The following is a 14,708-nucleotide window of genomic DNA, read 5'->3' on the forward strand; positions in this document are numbered from 1 at the left end:
ACAGGCTTCATCCGATGAACGCTATACACAGGAGATCTTGGCGGAGTAACACGTTCTGCAGGGAAGCTGCTGACACTCGCGGCAAACTGTATTGGATCTCAAGGGGGACAAAACAGCTTCAACCAGAATTCACTCAACGCATTACCAACATCCCGGCCACAGAGGAATACACCCACATAGGCTTCCATCTCTCAAATAACATGAGGCAGTGTGAGCGCAACCTTTCTTGCAGAGTTTTCTGGCAAACATTTCTCCCTGGGAAAAAAAAAAAAGAATAATTATCACTTAATCAAGAAACCACTGATCACTGCAGCTCTGAACATTTGCACAGAAACCAGTTTTAGCAGGAGACATACTTTATCAACAGTGCAGCAGCAGTAGGGATCAATGAAGTTGTATTTGTTTTCTCTGCAGAAAGGGTAAATAAATAAATGAATAAATCAACTTCTAAACCACGCTCCATAGACACCTTATTTGCACGCAGTGGTTTCACTCTGATGTGCTCGTGGAACATTTCCTCCTCCTCTTTTGCCACGCCATGCAGCATCTGCTCATCTCTTACACGCCAGATTTACTGCAAATGTCTGCAGTAGCTTGTTGAGCCTCATTTTTTTTTTTTTTTAACCATTTCTTCTTCCAGTGTCTGAGCTCACGGGGATCGATGCGCTGTGAAGTCAGTCTGGTTCCAGGCGAAATCAACCTCCCCCCTATTATCCTGTAGCTCCCTGTGGTTTACCACATGATATTCCATGTCCAGTCAGAGCCCAGCGAGCGCTACCGTACAAATGGTAGCTTCTAAAAACAGCACTAAGGCCCCGACACAACCGTTTCCAAATGAATGATTGCAAGGCAGCGCAGTGCAAAGTTGAGATGCCTGCGAGGGCTGTCTGCGAGGCTCTGTGATCCGGCCCTCTTGAGGGGAACAGACAGGAGAAGATTTCCCCATCAGTCACCAGGCCATCATAATTGCCAGGTGAACATTAGCTGCAGCTTCTGTAGGACTTTTATAATGAGTGCAGGGGGGACACGGGTCATCCAATCCATGCATTCTGGTGCTCATTAGGAGGAAAAGGCTATTCACATATTTGCAGAGCAAAAATAAGGCTATTAGTTTGGACTGGCCAACAGCCAGCCAGACAGCACCATGAGCTAGAAATTTTTAATTGCTGTGTTTCACACACACACACACACACACACACACACACACACACACATATATATATTCTCACTGAAACAAAAGTTTTGTCCTGCATGTACTTTTTGAATAAAGCTGTTAAGATACATACACACAGAAATCTTCCGTGTGGAACAGCAAATACTCTCCTAAATCAAAAGAAAACAGAGTGTTTGTAGCATCTTCATCACTCGTAGCAAGAATTTGAATTAGAAGCTCCCCTTTCCTCATAGTACTCATTTCACAGAGACAGTTGCACAATGCGCCGTGTGGTTTATATAAGGGAGTCTACAGAAATCCTTATTTGAACCATCATTCAAACATTCCAGACCCCACAGAAACGCTTCTTTAATTCTGCTCGGCACACTGGCTCTTTGTCAGTGACAGCCAAATACAAGGAGGAGGTTAAGGTCCGGACTTGTTCTCGTCACACACCAGGAGGCAGCTGACGTGTAACACTGTGCACTAAATTGGAATCTATGCAGATTAGCTCTCGTCTAATAACGGGAGGATTTTTTAAAAGGAGCACATTTTGCTTCTATTTGCAAAGGACTTAGCTGGAAAATGAGTCCCTTCTCCACGGCGAAACTGTATCTTCCATTGCTGTCTGTGAGCAGTGCACTGCATGGACAGGCCCCTTCTCGCAACAGCTAATGTCAAACTTGTGTTAGTCAGTGATCAGAAATACTTTGATGATCTTCAGTAACCCATTTCTTAAAAATAGCCTGGACCGAAACTGATGGGCGGGTGTGGGTGGGATTGATTTATTAATCTAATGAGACCAATGTAGGACACTGGATTCATTTGTCCCCCTCTTTAAATCAGCTAGAACAGCACTTGAGGTCATTCTCAGTGAAGATCAGCCAATCGCCTCTGACAATCTTCTCTAATTTTCCATCTTTCCTCATAATCTCCACAATCAGAGACGGAGCAGGGTAGACCGCCTCCGCTCCGACGCTGGCTTTGATGGATCCGTTCTTCTGTGCCCCCCACAAATTTGCAACTTCCTCGCCAAAAAAATCTCTGTAATCTTATTTTCGCTGCCTCGGTATCGACTTTTGAATTTTCCAACAAACAATCCCCTCCTCGTGAAAGGCATGTACTGTGATTTTCTCCTCTGCAAAGATTAGGTTTTGACATGATCTGAAGAAAGCACGCCGGATGCTGGGGGCACTAACGGGCTTTCTCCTCTGTGCCTGGCATGTAATGTAAAACCGTTCCATGAGCAGAGCGGCAAGTCCGAACCAGCGGTTCCATAGGAGTCAAGCAAGTGGGTCAAGATATGGAGCGTCTTGAGGGACATATGAAATTGTCAGCATCTTGTGGTGATCAAAAGACATCACAGACGTTTGTAAGTGACTGAAAGACGCTGCAGCGAAGGCAGACTCGATAATGATATCTGTTAGTCACATAGAATATAAATAACTGTATTGTCAGTCTAATCAGTGCTTAACAGCAAATGGAAATATTGTGTAGTCTGTTTTTTTTTTTCTTTTCCCAGCAAAACACACCATTGTTAGTCGCTGCTGTGGTCAAAAATAGCATCCAAACAGGAGTGCCTTGAACAGCTCCTGGAGACTGATGATTGATTACCACACAATTACAGCTGAAAGCAGCAGGGCCCCTCCTCCTAATCACTGCTTTCGTCGCTAAAAGGAGATTATCACATAGGAGAAGCTTGTTAGAGCCACTTCCTCCCTGGAAATCAATAAAAATTACTCAAGAGATTGCAAGCATACATCACAAATGTCTCAGCCGAATCCCTGGGCTGGCTCTGTACATTTACAGGCAGGTACTGTACATTATTCTGTGTGTGTGTGTGTGTGTGTGTGAGAAACAGAGGGTGTGTGCCTCCTGTGGCAGTGGATCTGACCCCCTCTGAGATATTGGCCTCAAACCATGTCTAATTAAAGCTGCTTTTCAATGCAGGCGCTCTGGAACTTCAGGTCCCCACAACAATTAAATGCTGGATTTCTGCTTTGGTCTCGAGCGGAGAGAAAAGGCACATCCATAGGGTTGATTATCCCCCCTCTCCCTTTCTCTCTCCCCTCTCTGCCGCTACCCATTATTGGATTCCCTTAGTTGATGGAGCCCCATATATAGAGCGGAGGCGAGACAGGCAGGCCGGCATACAATCAAACCCACCAGAGACACCGGGAAATGGGACAGAAAACGTACAGCATTGTATTTGAAGTCAAAGCACGAAAGTGTTAAGAGCTTCTTGTCATGATGGGCTAATGGAAACAGGTTAGAGAGACAATCACAAGATGTAAGAGGTTCAATTCCTCCCGTTGTGTCCTTGGACGTTCCACTGGATAAGACAGAGAGAGAATCAGCAGGAAAGACTAAACGTGAGCTTCTGTTTAAGTAATGCAGCGGCACAGTGGAAAAAGTGCAAGGCCTGGATTGATCCCGTCATCCTCTTATTTTACCAACATAGCGTTCCTCATAATAACCCACCAAATACACACTGGGTGGCTTTCATTTACACAAGGCCCAGTGTATTTGAATGCTAAACGAAAATTAGTGAGCACAAATCACATACACAGTCTTGTTGACGTTGCAGCGGGCAGGCACACTGTCAAACTCCTGACCTCGGATCCGCTCCGCCGCTTCAGGGCTACCTTCGTTTCCCTCCACTATCGCACAGCGCCGTTCTGCAGAGACGCCGCACAATCTTGCTGCCGTGATCTAAAGCACCATAAAGAAACCCTTACAGCCTTTTGCATGCATTGATTAATTGTACTTACAATACAAAATGGGGACAAAGCAGTGCAGAACCATTTAGAGAAACACATTACAAAATAATAGTTTGAGGAATGGGAAGGACTTCAGGGCTTAACTGGGTAAAATTAGGGGATGCCTCTATGTGTAATATGGTCGTGGATCTCTAGACACAGTCACATTTCTTTTTTTATTTTATTTCCTCAGCTTAAATGATCCCCTGCTTTAAATAGCTGAGAACTGCACAGCCTCCACTGTGAGCATGTTCCACCTCCAAGAGCTGCAGATAGCCACAGATAAGGCTTCCATTAGGGCTATTATTTTAAAGCATCACACCCCCTTAATGGACTCCCCTGGTCTGGCCACAAAACCCCACTATCTTATCCTCAAAGGCCCAGTTAACCATCCTGGGTTTGGCTTCCTACAGGTGTGAGACCATGTGAAACCGCAGCCAGTTCCCCACAGGGCCCCCGCTGAGAGTGTGGTGAGGCGCTGATGGGCTGTCAGCTCCACAACAACAACTGTTAATACCTCTGCAGCAGCTACCTCAGAGGTGGGTTTATGGAAAATATAGAGCATACAGGATAGGCAGTAGGAGTGTGCATTATTAAAAAGGGGATTATTTTTTTTTTTTATGATAGCGCTCACTGCTCTCCTATGCTCATATTATATGCCATAAATCAAAACGTTTTCTTCTTGGGAGTGATTACACTGGAAGTTGGAACAATTATGTTACACTGTTGGTTAAAATTGTTAGTCTTTTAAAAGCGTGGTTTAACATTAGCGAGAGATGCTTATTAGTTTTCTTGCCAAGAGTTAGAATCCCCCTATGACTTTATTTTGAACGTTAAACCACAAGAGGCAGCTGGCTAGCTCCGCTTAGCATGATGACCGGAAACAAAGCAAGACAGCTAGCCTGGCTCTGTCCATACAATATGCAACTAAATCCGTCTCGCTAATTGCATAAAAAACATATCTATTTGTAGGGGCTGCTTCTCTGCTGTGGGCCGAGACCTCTCTGTGAGATGAAGAGAGTCAAAGAAGCCCCCGCTCCCGGCCAAGAAACAGTCATGCACACGAACACCTGCAAAACCAAAAAGTTATGCACCGGCATTTTCACGAATTAATCAAAACAGACACAATATCAGACATAAGACTGGTTCGGCTGAATTTCTTTTATGCTAAGCTAACACTTCGCATATTAAGGGTGTGGGTATAAAAGCGAGTGATACTCTAATCTTATTCATCGTAAAAAAAAAAAGTCAATAACTTTGATATTTAAAAGCTTAAATTATTCATTTTTTTTCTGATTTCAGGTACTCAAATGAAATGTGCAAACTTGCTGTTTGAATCTTTGGATTTTGGAGATTTGAGACAAAACAGCATTCACTCACTTGCCAGATCAATAGGTACACTATTGAAAATGAATGCATCGTACTGTTGATGATGAAACAGAGTAACAGAGGTGTGGTAATTCAACTATGATCATTTTGGAGGATGTAGTTTGTGCTGTTAAATGTATTGAATTAAACACAAAAAAAGGGTTCCTGCAATTTAGTCACCCTAGCTCACTCAGTAAAATGTGGTTGTCCAATTAATGGAAACATGTGTCGGAACAACACAAAGCGATTCAATAGCACTTACAAACCACAGCCTCCAAAACGAAAACACAAGTTGAATCAACAGCTCTCTCAGTTATTTTAAACAAATGCTAGTGCAGGACCTTTATAGTGGAATACATTCAGTTTTACTAACGTACCTAATGAACTGGCAAGTGAACGCATATGAAAGTCTTTAAGGGATTCTGTGCATGTAATCAATTTTTTGACCTCCTTCAAAGCAAAATCATTAAGCGAATGATCAAAAAATATGAAGAAATGAATGAACTTTCAAGTAAGGACTAGTTGGAAAATTCATAATGTTCAGTCATTTGGATATTCCCAGTTCCCCGTATCCATTGAACCTCCAGCTCTTTTTTTCCCCCCTGTGTGTTCGGTTCAGAGAAAGTAATTTTGTCTGTCGAACAGCTCGAACAAAGCGGAGTCACCTCAAAGGTCAAGCTTTCTTTGCTTAAATGTACACAGAATAATGATCCGTGTTCATCAGCTGACAATGGCAAGCTCCTTTGTATATACTGGACAAAAGAGGAAGGCGACATCCACCACAATGTCATTCCTACGGCATCCCACTGTAGGGGTGTTGTCCCCGGCCATCATCGCGGAAGAGAGGCTGCAATTTGCCACGTTTAAAAAGCCGACACGCTGAGTGAAGCCTGGTAATGAGACGTACAGGGGTCTTAAAAGCTTATTAATCAACTTATGCTTTGGTGCGACGTGCTAGCGTTCACATTTTCATCAGATGCTCGACAGTGGAATTAATGCTCAGTAGAAGTTTTATTTTTTTTTTTCTACAAAAAGAAAAAAAACAAACAAAAAAACAAAAACGTACAAACAGGTAACATCACTTTGCAACCAGCACACTGAAACATTACATTCCTATTTTAACACCATGCACTTTAAGATAATGAAAAACAATACATGTGCGCGTGTAATATCAAAGAGGTCATTGAATTTTAATCTGAATGCCAAGCAGGCACTTGGCGAGGATTCAGTTTTCAAGCAGCATTGATAGTGTTTCACTCCCTCGCGTACGCTCACCTAAGGTCCTTTAGGTAGTGTGAGAATTGGTTTTGTGGGACCGGTGATGATTTCCAAAACACACCGCAATTTCATAACCCAAGGTAAGCACTGGTTTTTATTACCTCGAACAGAAACACCGCAGTAACCCATGATCTTTTCATCATTCAATGTCTTTTTTTTTTTTTCACTGAGGAGTGTTCAAGTTTTACAGCATCTTAGAAAAATAACTGGTTCTGTATGTACAACAAGAACGGTGCTAGAAACATGTTAACAGCCTTATGTACATTGGTTGTCTGATCCCGTAAGTGAAAAGTACCCGTCACAGTTGAATGGGCGAGTACTGTTCCACGAAATACTGACTTACTGAATGTCTAATCAAATATTAATATGGTTGTGACATATTCGTGAGATATGACGATGATTTCATCAGTATGCTGTAGAGCTTTAGGAGTGAAAACATTCTTCTTTTCCAACAACATAATGATTCAATCATCCCAAAAAACAACCGAACACAAGACTATTTTCTAAAGGCACACATCCCGCTCTAAGACGTTGTGATTTCTCAAGATTGTCCCAGTAGACAGAATCTGAACTTTTGAAGCTGATAAAGAACTAAGGGTTTTCAATAATCACTTTTGCAGATAGTGATAAAAGTACAGTGTGATTCTCCATATCTCTACATTACATTCATTAGAACTGAATCATACAATATGTACTCAGATGAGTATTTCCAGTCCCCCACCAATTACTTTTTTCCTCTTCAATCAGTAGTTAATGAATAAATTACAGCATGGAACCGTACAGTCCACTAATATGGGACACTGGCATTGACATATTATTTTTTATCCAAACACCTCAAGGCAACCAATGTAATTACAAGGAATTTCAGTGGTAGAATTTGAAAGATATGTTTGAGGTAATTTAGAAACGGTGTCTCCACTACATCATTTCAGTACAAAACCTTAAACACAAGGGCATGACATTTTACAAATCCTCGATAACCAAACCTAATAGACGCCTGTAAAACTGCAACTTCTGTTTAGTTAAAAGGAGTTTTTAAAAACATGTTTGTGTTATGTATGAACTGGCTGCAGTTTGATTGGTCGGCGTCTGTGAGGGTGGGCTTCCAGTTTCTCTTTGGAAGCTTGTTAGCTTTAAAAAAAACAACAACAACAACAACAACAAAAAAAAACTCTACAGCACGAGAGTCGCAAAACAGACAAAACAAAGGCCTTTGTCTTAAATCTCTGATGCTACAGTATGTGAGCTTGTTACAGAGGGTGATGTTAGTAGGTTGCACGGGGCTACAATATCCTCCGTTGAGTGAAACACCGCAAAATTCCTCAGTCAAGCGTTGCCATGGGAAACGCCCAAAAAGCAATTTGTCCAGAAGTAAGTTCCACTTTTACAAATAAAAAATATACTGTATGTCTGAAGCTGCAGTATCCTTATAGCTTATAATTCCTTACACCAAAATGTTATCGTCTTTGTCTGCCTCACTATCCAGAACTGGTTTGGCTCCCTTACCAATGTAACTTTCCTCTTGTTTGAATGCACCAGACACTGATATGGAAAAGAGGATGAGCAGCGAACCAGCTGTCTTGTTCTAAGATTGTACCTACTGTTGACCCACAAATGCACTGCCGGGACATGGCATACAGGAACATTGCAGGCCCTCTCAGAGACTTGTCTACCACATTATCGGTGCTACTGTTTAATTGTAATCTCTAGGAGTCTGAACAGCATAGTGGATGTGTGGCTAGCCGGGATCTGACACAGTTGAATTTCTTTCATATCTGTGTCCTCCATGCACAGACCCCACGCACTGTTCTCCCAGCTCGGACAAAAAGAGGTCCCCAAAGCTACAGCTTGTCGTGTCACGTCGGAATGGCAGGTGCAGCCTCTCTCAAACCTGCGGCGAGCTGTAAGGAGAGACGCCTCCATAATGGAAGATAAGCCGCTGCTGCCTGGATCTTTGTATTTGCTGGCCAGGCTGTTACAGGGAGAGGCGTGTGATGTGTGTGTGATAAGAGCCACCTGGTGAGGGTGTGGAGAGCCAGGACTGTTTGGAGGAGGACAGAGCGGAGGAGGGAGCAGTGAGGTGAGGGATCAGACGCTCAGGGTCATGTTACGGAGCAACCACTGCTGAGAGCGGCTGCCGTTGCAGTCTCTCAGGGTGGGGACCATCTTGTCCTCCTCAGTCGGCATGTCCAAGCACTGGTTGCTGTTCACGTGCAGCAGAGTGAGTCGCTGGAGAGAGAAGGATGACAACAGGAAATGAGAAAAATGTGAACACGTACACGTGAATGTACAGACTAAATAAAATTAAGTTAAAGGACGACTTCTCCATTGGTTCACTGTAAAGTCCGCTTAAATGAGCCCACCCTCCATCTTAACATTTGCCTGTGTCATTTACTGTACTTCACTTCTTGTCCACTGGGAGAAAGTTACACGTACATAGATGATGCTGATGAAGCTTCACAGAAACGCTTGATGGATTTCTCACTTTTTGCCTGTATGTGTCGGCCCAGTAAATGTGCATTGACACTTCTTACGTTCATTGGCTGAAGCAAGAAAATACAATCACAACATCAAATCAAGCTTCTAGACAAGAAAAAGTGAAAGTGCTGCCCCCCCGAATTCAGGCTCCTGATGGTGAAGAGACTTCTCATTGTCACTTTACAGTGGAAGAAGGATTTCTGTGTCCGCGAATCAGTGTCATCAATAATTAATAAACAAAAAGTGTCTTTGCTTTAGAGGGACTGAAACCAAACCTTGGTATTACACATTTTGGATATTCAAAAATGTTCTTGTCACATTAACCTGTTGCTAGTGCTGTCAACACCCCAGAAACTGTCACATTTCCAACTCTCGTTAGCTTTGTACCTAAAATGTGTTCCCTTTTAGCTCTATTTCGGTCTCTACTTATATCAGAGCGAAATATCTGGATCTTTTGCTGCTAAAAGCCACAACTTATTTGCCCTCCCTGCACTAGAGGGAAAAATAAATACGTAGAGATGAGGAATAAATCATTTTTGGTCTGTTTTTTCACTGCTGGGAAATTTGTGAAGCATTTTTTATGTCAGTTGTTGAGATTGTTGAGAAAACGACAGGTACAACAGGCAAAATCGTATGTGCCTCAGCCAAGCGGAAGCTTCTGGTGCTGAAAAAAACAACAACAACAAAAAAACGATGCAAAGCACCAATAAATGCAGTTAGCAATGAGGTTCGAGTCTCTATAGCTAATTTCTATATCCACGACAACTGTACAGGTGTTGTATTTGTTATATGACTCATCCATATGAATTGCAATAAGGCTTGTGCATGATTAAGGGCGTGGCTTCTTTGAGAAACAGATGGTTTGAGTGATATCTGCCAGGTGTCATCCACCCAGCTCAGCTCCTCTCACACTCCACCTCTTCAGTGTTTTTAAATAAATGGGAGTTACTAAGCTTAAAAGATGCTCTTCAGTAAACCTATGGAGGGCATCACAGAGGCATCATCTATACTTCTATACAGTCCATGTCTTTGGTCATTACACTGCTTTATCAATTGTACTGTGTGAATTGTATTAATGTTATTTTAAAGTTATTTTAAATTGCATTTATATATTTTATATTAGTGTATTTTACCATGCCATATTATATTGTTTGTGGTAATACTGGTATTAGACTTGATGTAACTAAAATAAGTCACATTAACCTTGTGGCATATTTATGCCATGATGTATGACAGCAACAAACTTGGACACACAGAGCTGAAAGCAAAATGTTGCGGCTTCAAAAACAGAGCAACTGTGTTCTTATGAAAGTGTTTTGATAACCCTTCAGGAAAAAAAAATAAAAAATAGGAGCTACATCATCACAGGACAAATGTGCCATCATCTACTAACTAAATGAACCATGCGACAAGTATCAGGATGTGTCTCATTCAGCTCATGTGACAGTGACTGATTAACAGGCCTTCATCATGAAAGACATTTCAGTAAAATTAATGCTGACTGAATTTCTATTTTGTTGTTTTAGCTTCTGGGTTTTGGTACTGTGCATGCTGATTCACTGTCACAGATTTCTGAGACACCTGAAGAAAACAGAGTCACCGCTAATGTAATTATTGTATTTCTCTCCAGCTCCTCCATGCCACGGTTTGCCTGTGTGCTCTTCTGTCACGTAAACCATAAAAGCCAGAGGACAGAACAGACTGGACCAGACAGGAAAAAAGACACCTGTTGTGATGAGCTGCATCCTGTGAGCATGTACCACAGGAGAGAATCTGTGGCTATCTGCCACAGAAATACCAGATATAACACCCCCCACTAACAACTGCAAGAGACCTCTCAATGGCTTTGATTAACCATTTATGTTAATTCCTTCAGAAGTTACATGCTTCCGCAATTCCCCTCCTCACTTGAGTTGCTCCTCTCGTCCTAGTAATCACATGCAGAGGAGAGGAGGACTTGGAGTAGGTTTGTAAGGAAACAATGCCAAGAGTGAAATTGAGAAAATGATGTTAGGTGCTACTAAGGCTCTGTATACTGTTGTATAAAAATGTATAGATTTATGAAAGAAGCCTCGCAACATCAAAATCGAGATAACCTCAAGTTTAACGGTCTGCAGCGTAATACAGCGTTATCTTGGGAGTCGGTTTCAAACAGCGCAAACATAAAATAAAACAACAACCCACAGTCTGGCATAAGAACGTGTGCATTAGCATGATTTTTTTTATCCTGCCGTTGAGACACCAGTGTTCATTAAAACAAGACTGTTCTTTGACTGTTGACAGAGGGTATTCAGACTAATGAGCTCACAGAGACAATCAGGCCATATTTGATCTTAAGCTATAAAATACAAGGGTCTGACATTCTCTTCCTGGACACAAAGAAGTGCATGCACACACACACACGTACACACACACACACACACAGACACACAGACATCTTGCTTGAAGTGCAGATTGTAGACCGCCCTACAGGCCACATTTGTTCAAACAGAGCAAGAACAAAGAGAGCAGGTGGCAAACAACCTTACACACCTGCCAAAAAAGTCAAAGAACAATAAGGTTGTTCTACACTAGAGACATTCTACTGTTCTTGAGTTTTTTGAAAAAGAATCATTCATTTTTTAAAACAAAAGCTACACCCTAGAGGCAGTGTTCTCTGTAGACAGGGAAGAAGAATAAATAATGAAGATCAAAAGGGTTCTGTTATTCCAGACTGACTATATTTTTTGTAGCGTGTGCAAATGACCAGCAGTAGGATCAACACATTTCTTTGAAGGCATTTTTCTTATACAGAACTTTTCCAACCTGGGGGTAGTTTAACCTCATCTGTAAATCATACGGGTGGCTGAGGGGATATTGAGAATTATATACCTTCATTCAAAGATCCTCACCTACTCTAACGGCAGTCATTACAGAAGCGGAATAAAACAGCAGTGGGTAGAAAAAAATGATCCTCATCTAATGAAATTAGTAGAAATGTGGAGGTCCTGTCCTTTGCTCATAATTATTTCATGCCTGCTTTGGGGCAGAGAAAACTCCCCTCTCAGCCTCCCAGCAAACCAAGCAGTGTCTCTGGAGCGAGTTACTGAAGGTGCACAGCTGAGACCGGCTAATTAAATGAGGATGGTTTCTAACCGTAAACCCCGGTTGAAGAATAGTATCCTTTGTCACCAGGCAGCACAGGGGACTAGCTGAAAGGCACAAGAGTTCCTGTTTGACGTGATCCTGCGCCGAGTGTGGAGGGAGATCTGGGCTGAGTCGCTTTTTGTGGGAGATACAAAAACAGCAGATTCCTTTTATCTCATGGCAGAGTCAGCAACAGTCTCATTTGCTTTAATGCTGTCCTGCTTTTGTGTATGCCAGGAGGACCTCTGGGTGCGAACAGCAAATCAGGCCATCTAACAGCAGGTCACTTCCCTACCGCAACTCTGACACACACCAGCAATCCTGGGAGCTGCTTACCCAATTTACCCTGCTTGGACACAAAAACTGTGGCATGCTACAGTGAAATTGCTCTTTAGTGTTTTGAGAGGCGCAGCGGTACAGGACTGTGAGGTGTAAACTCCAGATAACTCAACAGAATCGAAACGGCAAGAAAGAAAATGACTGACGGAACCAAAATGTGGAAAAGGCAAGAAAATAACAACTCTGAAATGGACAGAAATGCTGAGCCACAAAACATTCCTTACAAAAGTATGCAAATAAGCAGGCTGAGCGGTGAAGAGCACCGATAATTGGGATTCATCGGTTTTACAATATGTACATGGCACACAGTGTACACAGCTGCTTCAGGCCAATATGAGAGTAGCCTGAGAGACCAGGGCCATGAAAGGTAGGTTCACAATGAAGGATCACTTCAAAAGAACTTGTAAACAATGGAAAGCCCATTTCAATCAGCCCTGCACGTAGATAATCAGCTAAAAATAACCCCATCCTCCTCCATCTCTGCTATCATTCACCAGGCGCAGGCTATCCAGAGGACAGCCAGTGAATTTTCACATCAAAATAAAATATTTATGCTGGAAAATAAATGTCAGATTAGATCTAATTTGGCATGACGACTAGCTGAAGCTCTTGGAGACAGCACCTTATATACTGAAGAATCCTGATGGGACATCTGTTATTGCCTAACATGCTTCTGTCCCTCATAAAAGGTCACTACTTAGTGCTTCCTAAAAACATTTGCATGCACATTGCTACTAAATCCTGAAAGGCCAACAAGCTATTCTCTATTCTAACTAAAAAAAAAGAAAGAAAATCAAAATTTCTGTGAGATGGGAGACAACTATCCGCTACAAATATGTCTATTGAAGCTTTAACAGGTCAAACAAATCTACAAGTTCTACAAACTCTAAACTACATCACAATGACCACCAGCCTCTAATCTAAACCTAACTTCTGCTCACCTCAGGCCCCCCACAGCCCCCCAAGAGCAGAGGTGAGTTTAGAGAAAATAATCCGTGGGACTGTAGTAGAGGTGTCTAGCGACCTCCAGACGAGTGTAGTTGTGGAGGATCCACGACTGTACTGGGCTGTTGTTACAATACTCCACAGTGGGGCCATAGGTGCCGTCCTCCAGACGGGCGATGGTCAGACATGATTGGGTGATGATGTGGAGGAAGGTGTGCTTCTGCAGTGAGCCGGGAGGGAAAAGGGACAGATGGTTGTGAAGGTAAGTCAGAGTCATCAAGGTATTCATAAATAGATGCGTCTCTTCTTCACTGCAAACTCTCCCAGTTATTAACTTACAGTTTATACTAAAGTGTGTTATTTATTCAAGGCATTCAACCTTCACTCCAACCCTGAGCTGAATAACCATTAAGTATTGACAAACTGGGTCTATATGTTCTCATTTTTATTTAGTTACTGGAGACACTGTGTTTTGGTAATAGGCCTTGGCTGTGTGTTAAATTCATGAAACCACACAGGCTGTAAGCACCAGTCAGTACACAATAAGGTAAAGCTGCTGTGATATTAACATCTAACCTTTTATGCAATCTAAAAAATTTTTTATTTAATTGCATTCTATGGACTTTGTGACATCCAGCAAGTTATTGTTTAGTTTGAAGCAAAATGTAGAAGAAGAGCTTTGCTGGATGCACATCCACTTCAGCTCGTTCAGTGACTATGCAGAAAGTTTGAAGTTAGAAACTTTGTGGCATTTCTGTTTCAGGTAATTGAATATTGTAAGTCAGCACTGTCTCTCATCTGTAAGGGTTTACCGGTCTAGAATGGAGGCTCTTTTCACATGATCTTCTCCTAGATGAAGGAGCTTATTGCCTGCAATATTTACAGTGAAGATGACATAATCGCTGCTGTGAAACATTTTCTGAAGGTTCAACAAGAACCCATAACTAACTGTGTAAATGTAGGAAGGGACTATGTTAAAAAATAAATAAATAAATAAAAATGCTATAAATGTGCTAGGTTTTCTTAAACTGACACCTTCTACTCAAGGCCACAAACATATCAATCAGCCTTCAAACCTTATGTTTGTTTCATTTAATAATGGTTTTATCAAATAGTTTACATTTGCAATTTTGTTAATGTGTCGTAATTTTTGTTCTTTTTTCAACTGCTTGATACAGCCTATGTCCTGGAGTTATCACACTTATACATTTCTCCCTTGTAAATAATTCTCCATCCAATATGACATGCATGCTACATTAGAA

At 41.9% G+C, this 14,708-nt stretch overlaps 1 protein-coding gene across 2 annotated transcripts in view; it reads right to left on the bottom strand.

Moving 5' to 3' along the window:
• Positions 1-5,848: 5,848 nt before the first annotated feature.
• galnt13 (polypeptide N-acetylgalactosaminyltransferase 13) overlaps positions 5,849-14,708 on the bottom strand; it is a gene marked incomplete at both ends in the record, with an annotated part of 31,183 nt that continues 22,323 nt past the window's right edge. Inside the window, one exon of one of the 2 annotated variants that reach the window (XM_084545376.1) lies at positions 5,849-8,787. In XM_084545376.1, coding sequence (XP_084401502.1) covers positions 8,647-8,787 — 141 coding nt within the window. Of the gene's footprint in view, positions 8,788-13,480; positions 13,667-14,708 lie in introns of those variants that run through there. The other variant, XM_084545375.1, reaches the window with a different exon arrangement.

Source organism: Chelon labrosus (genome assembly GCF_963514085.1).
Source record: "Chelon labrosus genome assembly, chromosome: 5".
Taxonomy (NCBI): domain Eukaryota; kingdom Metazoa; phylum Chordata; class Actinopteri; order Mugiliformes; family Mugilidae; genus Chelon; species Chelon labrosus.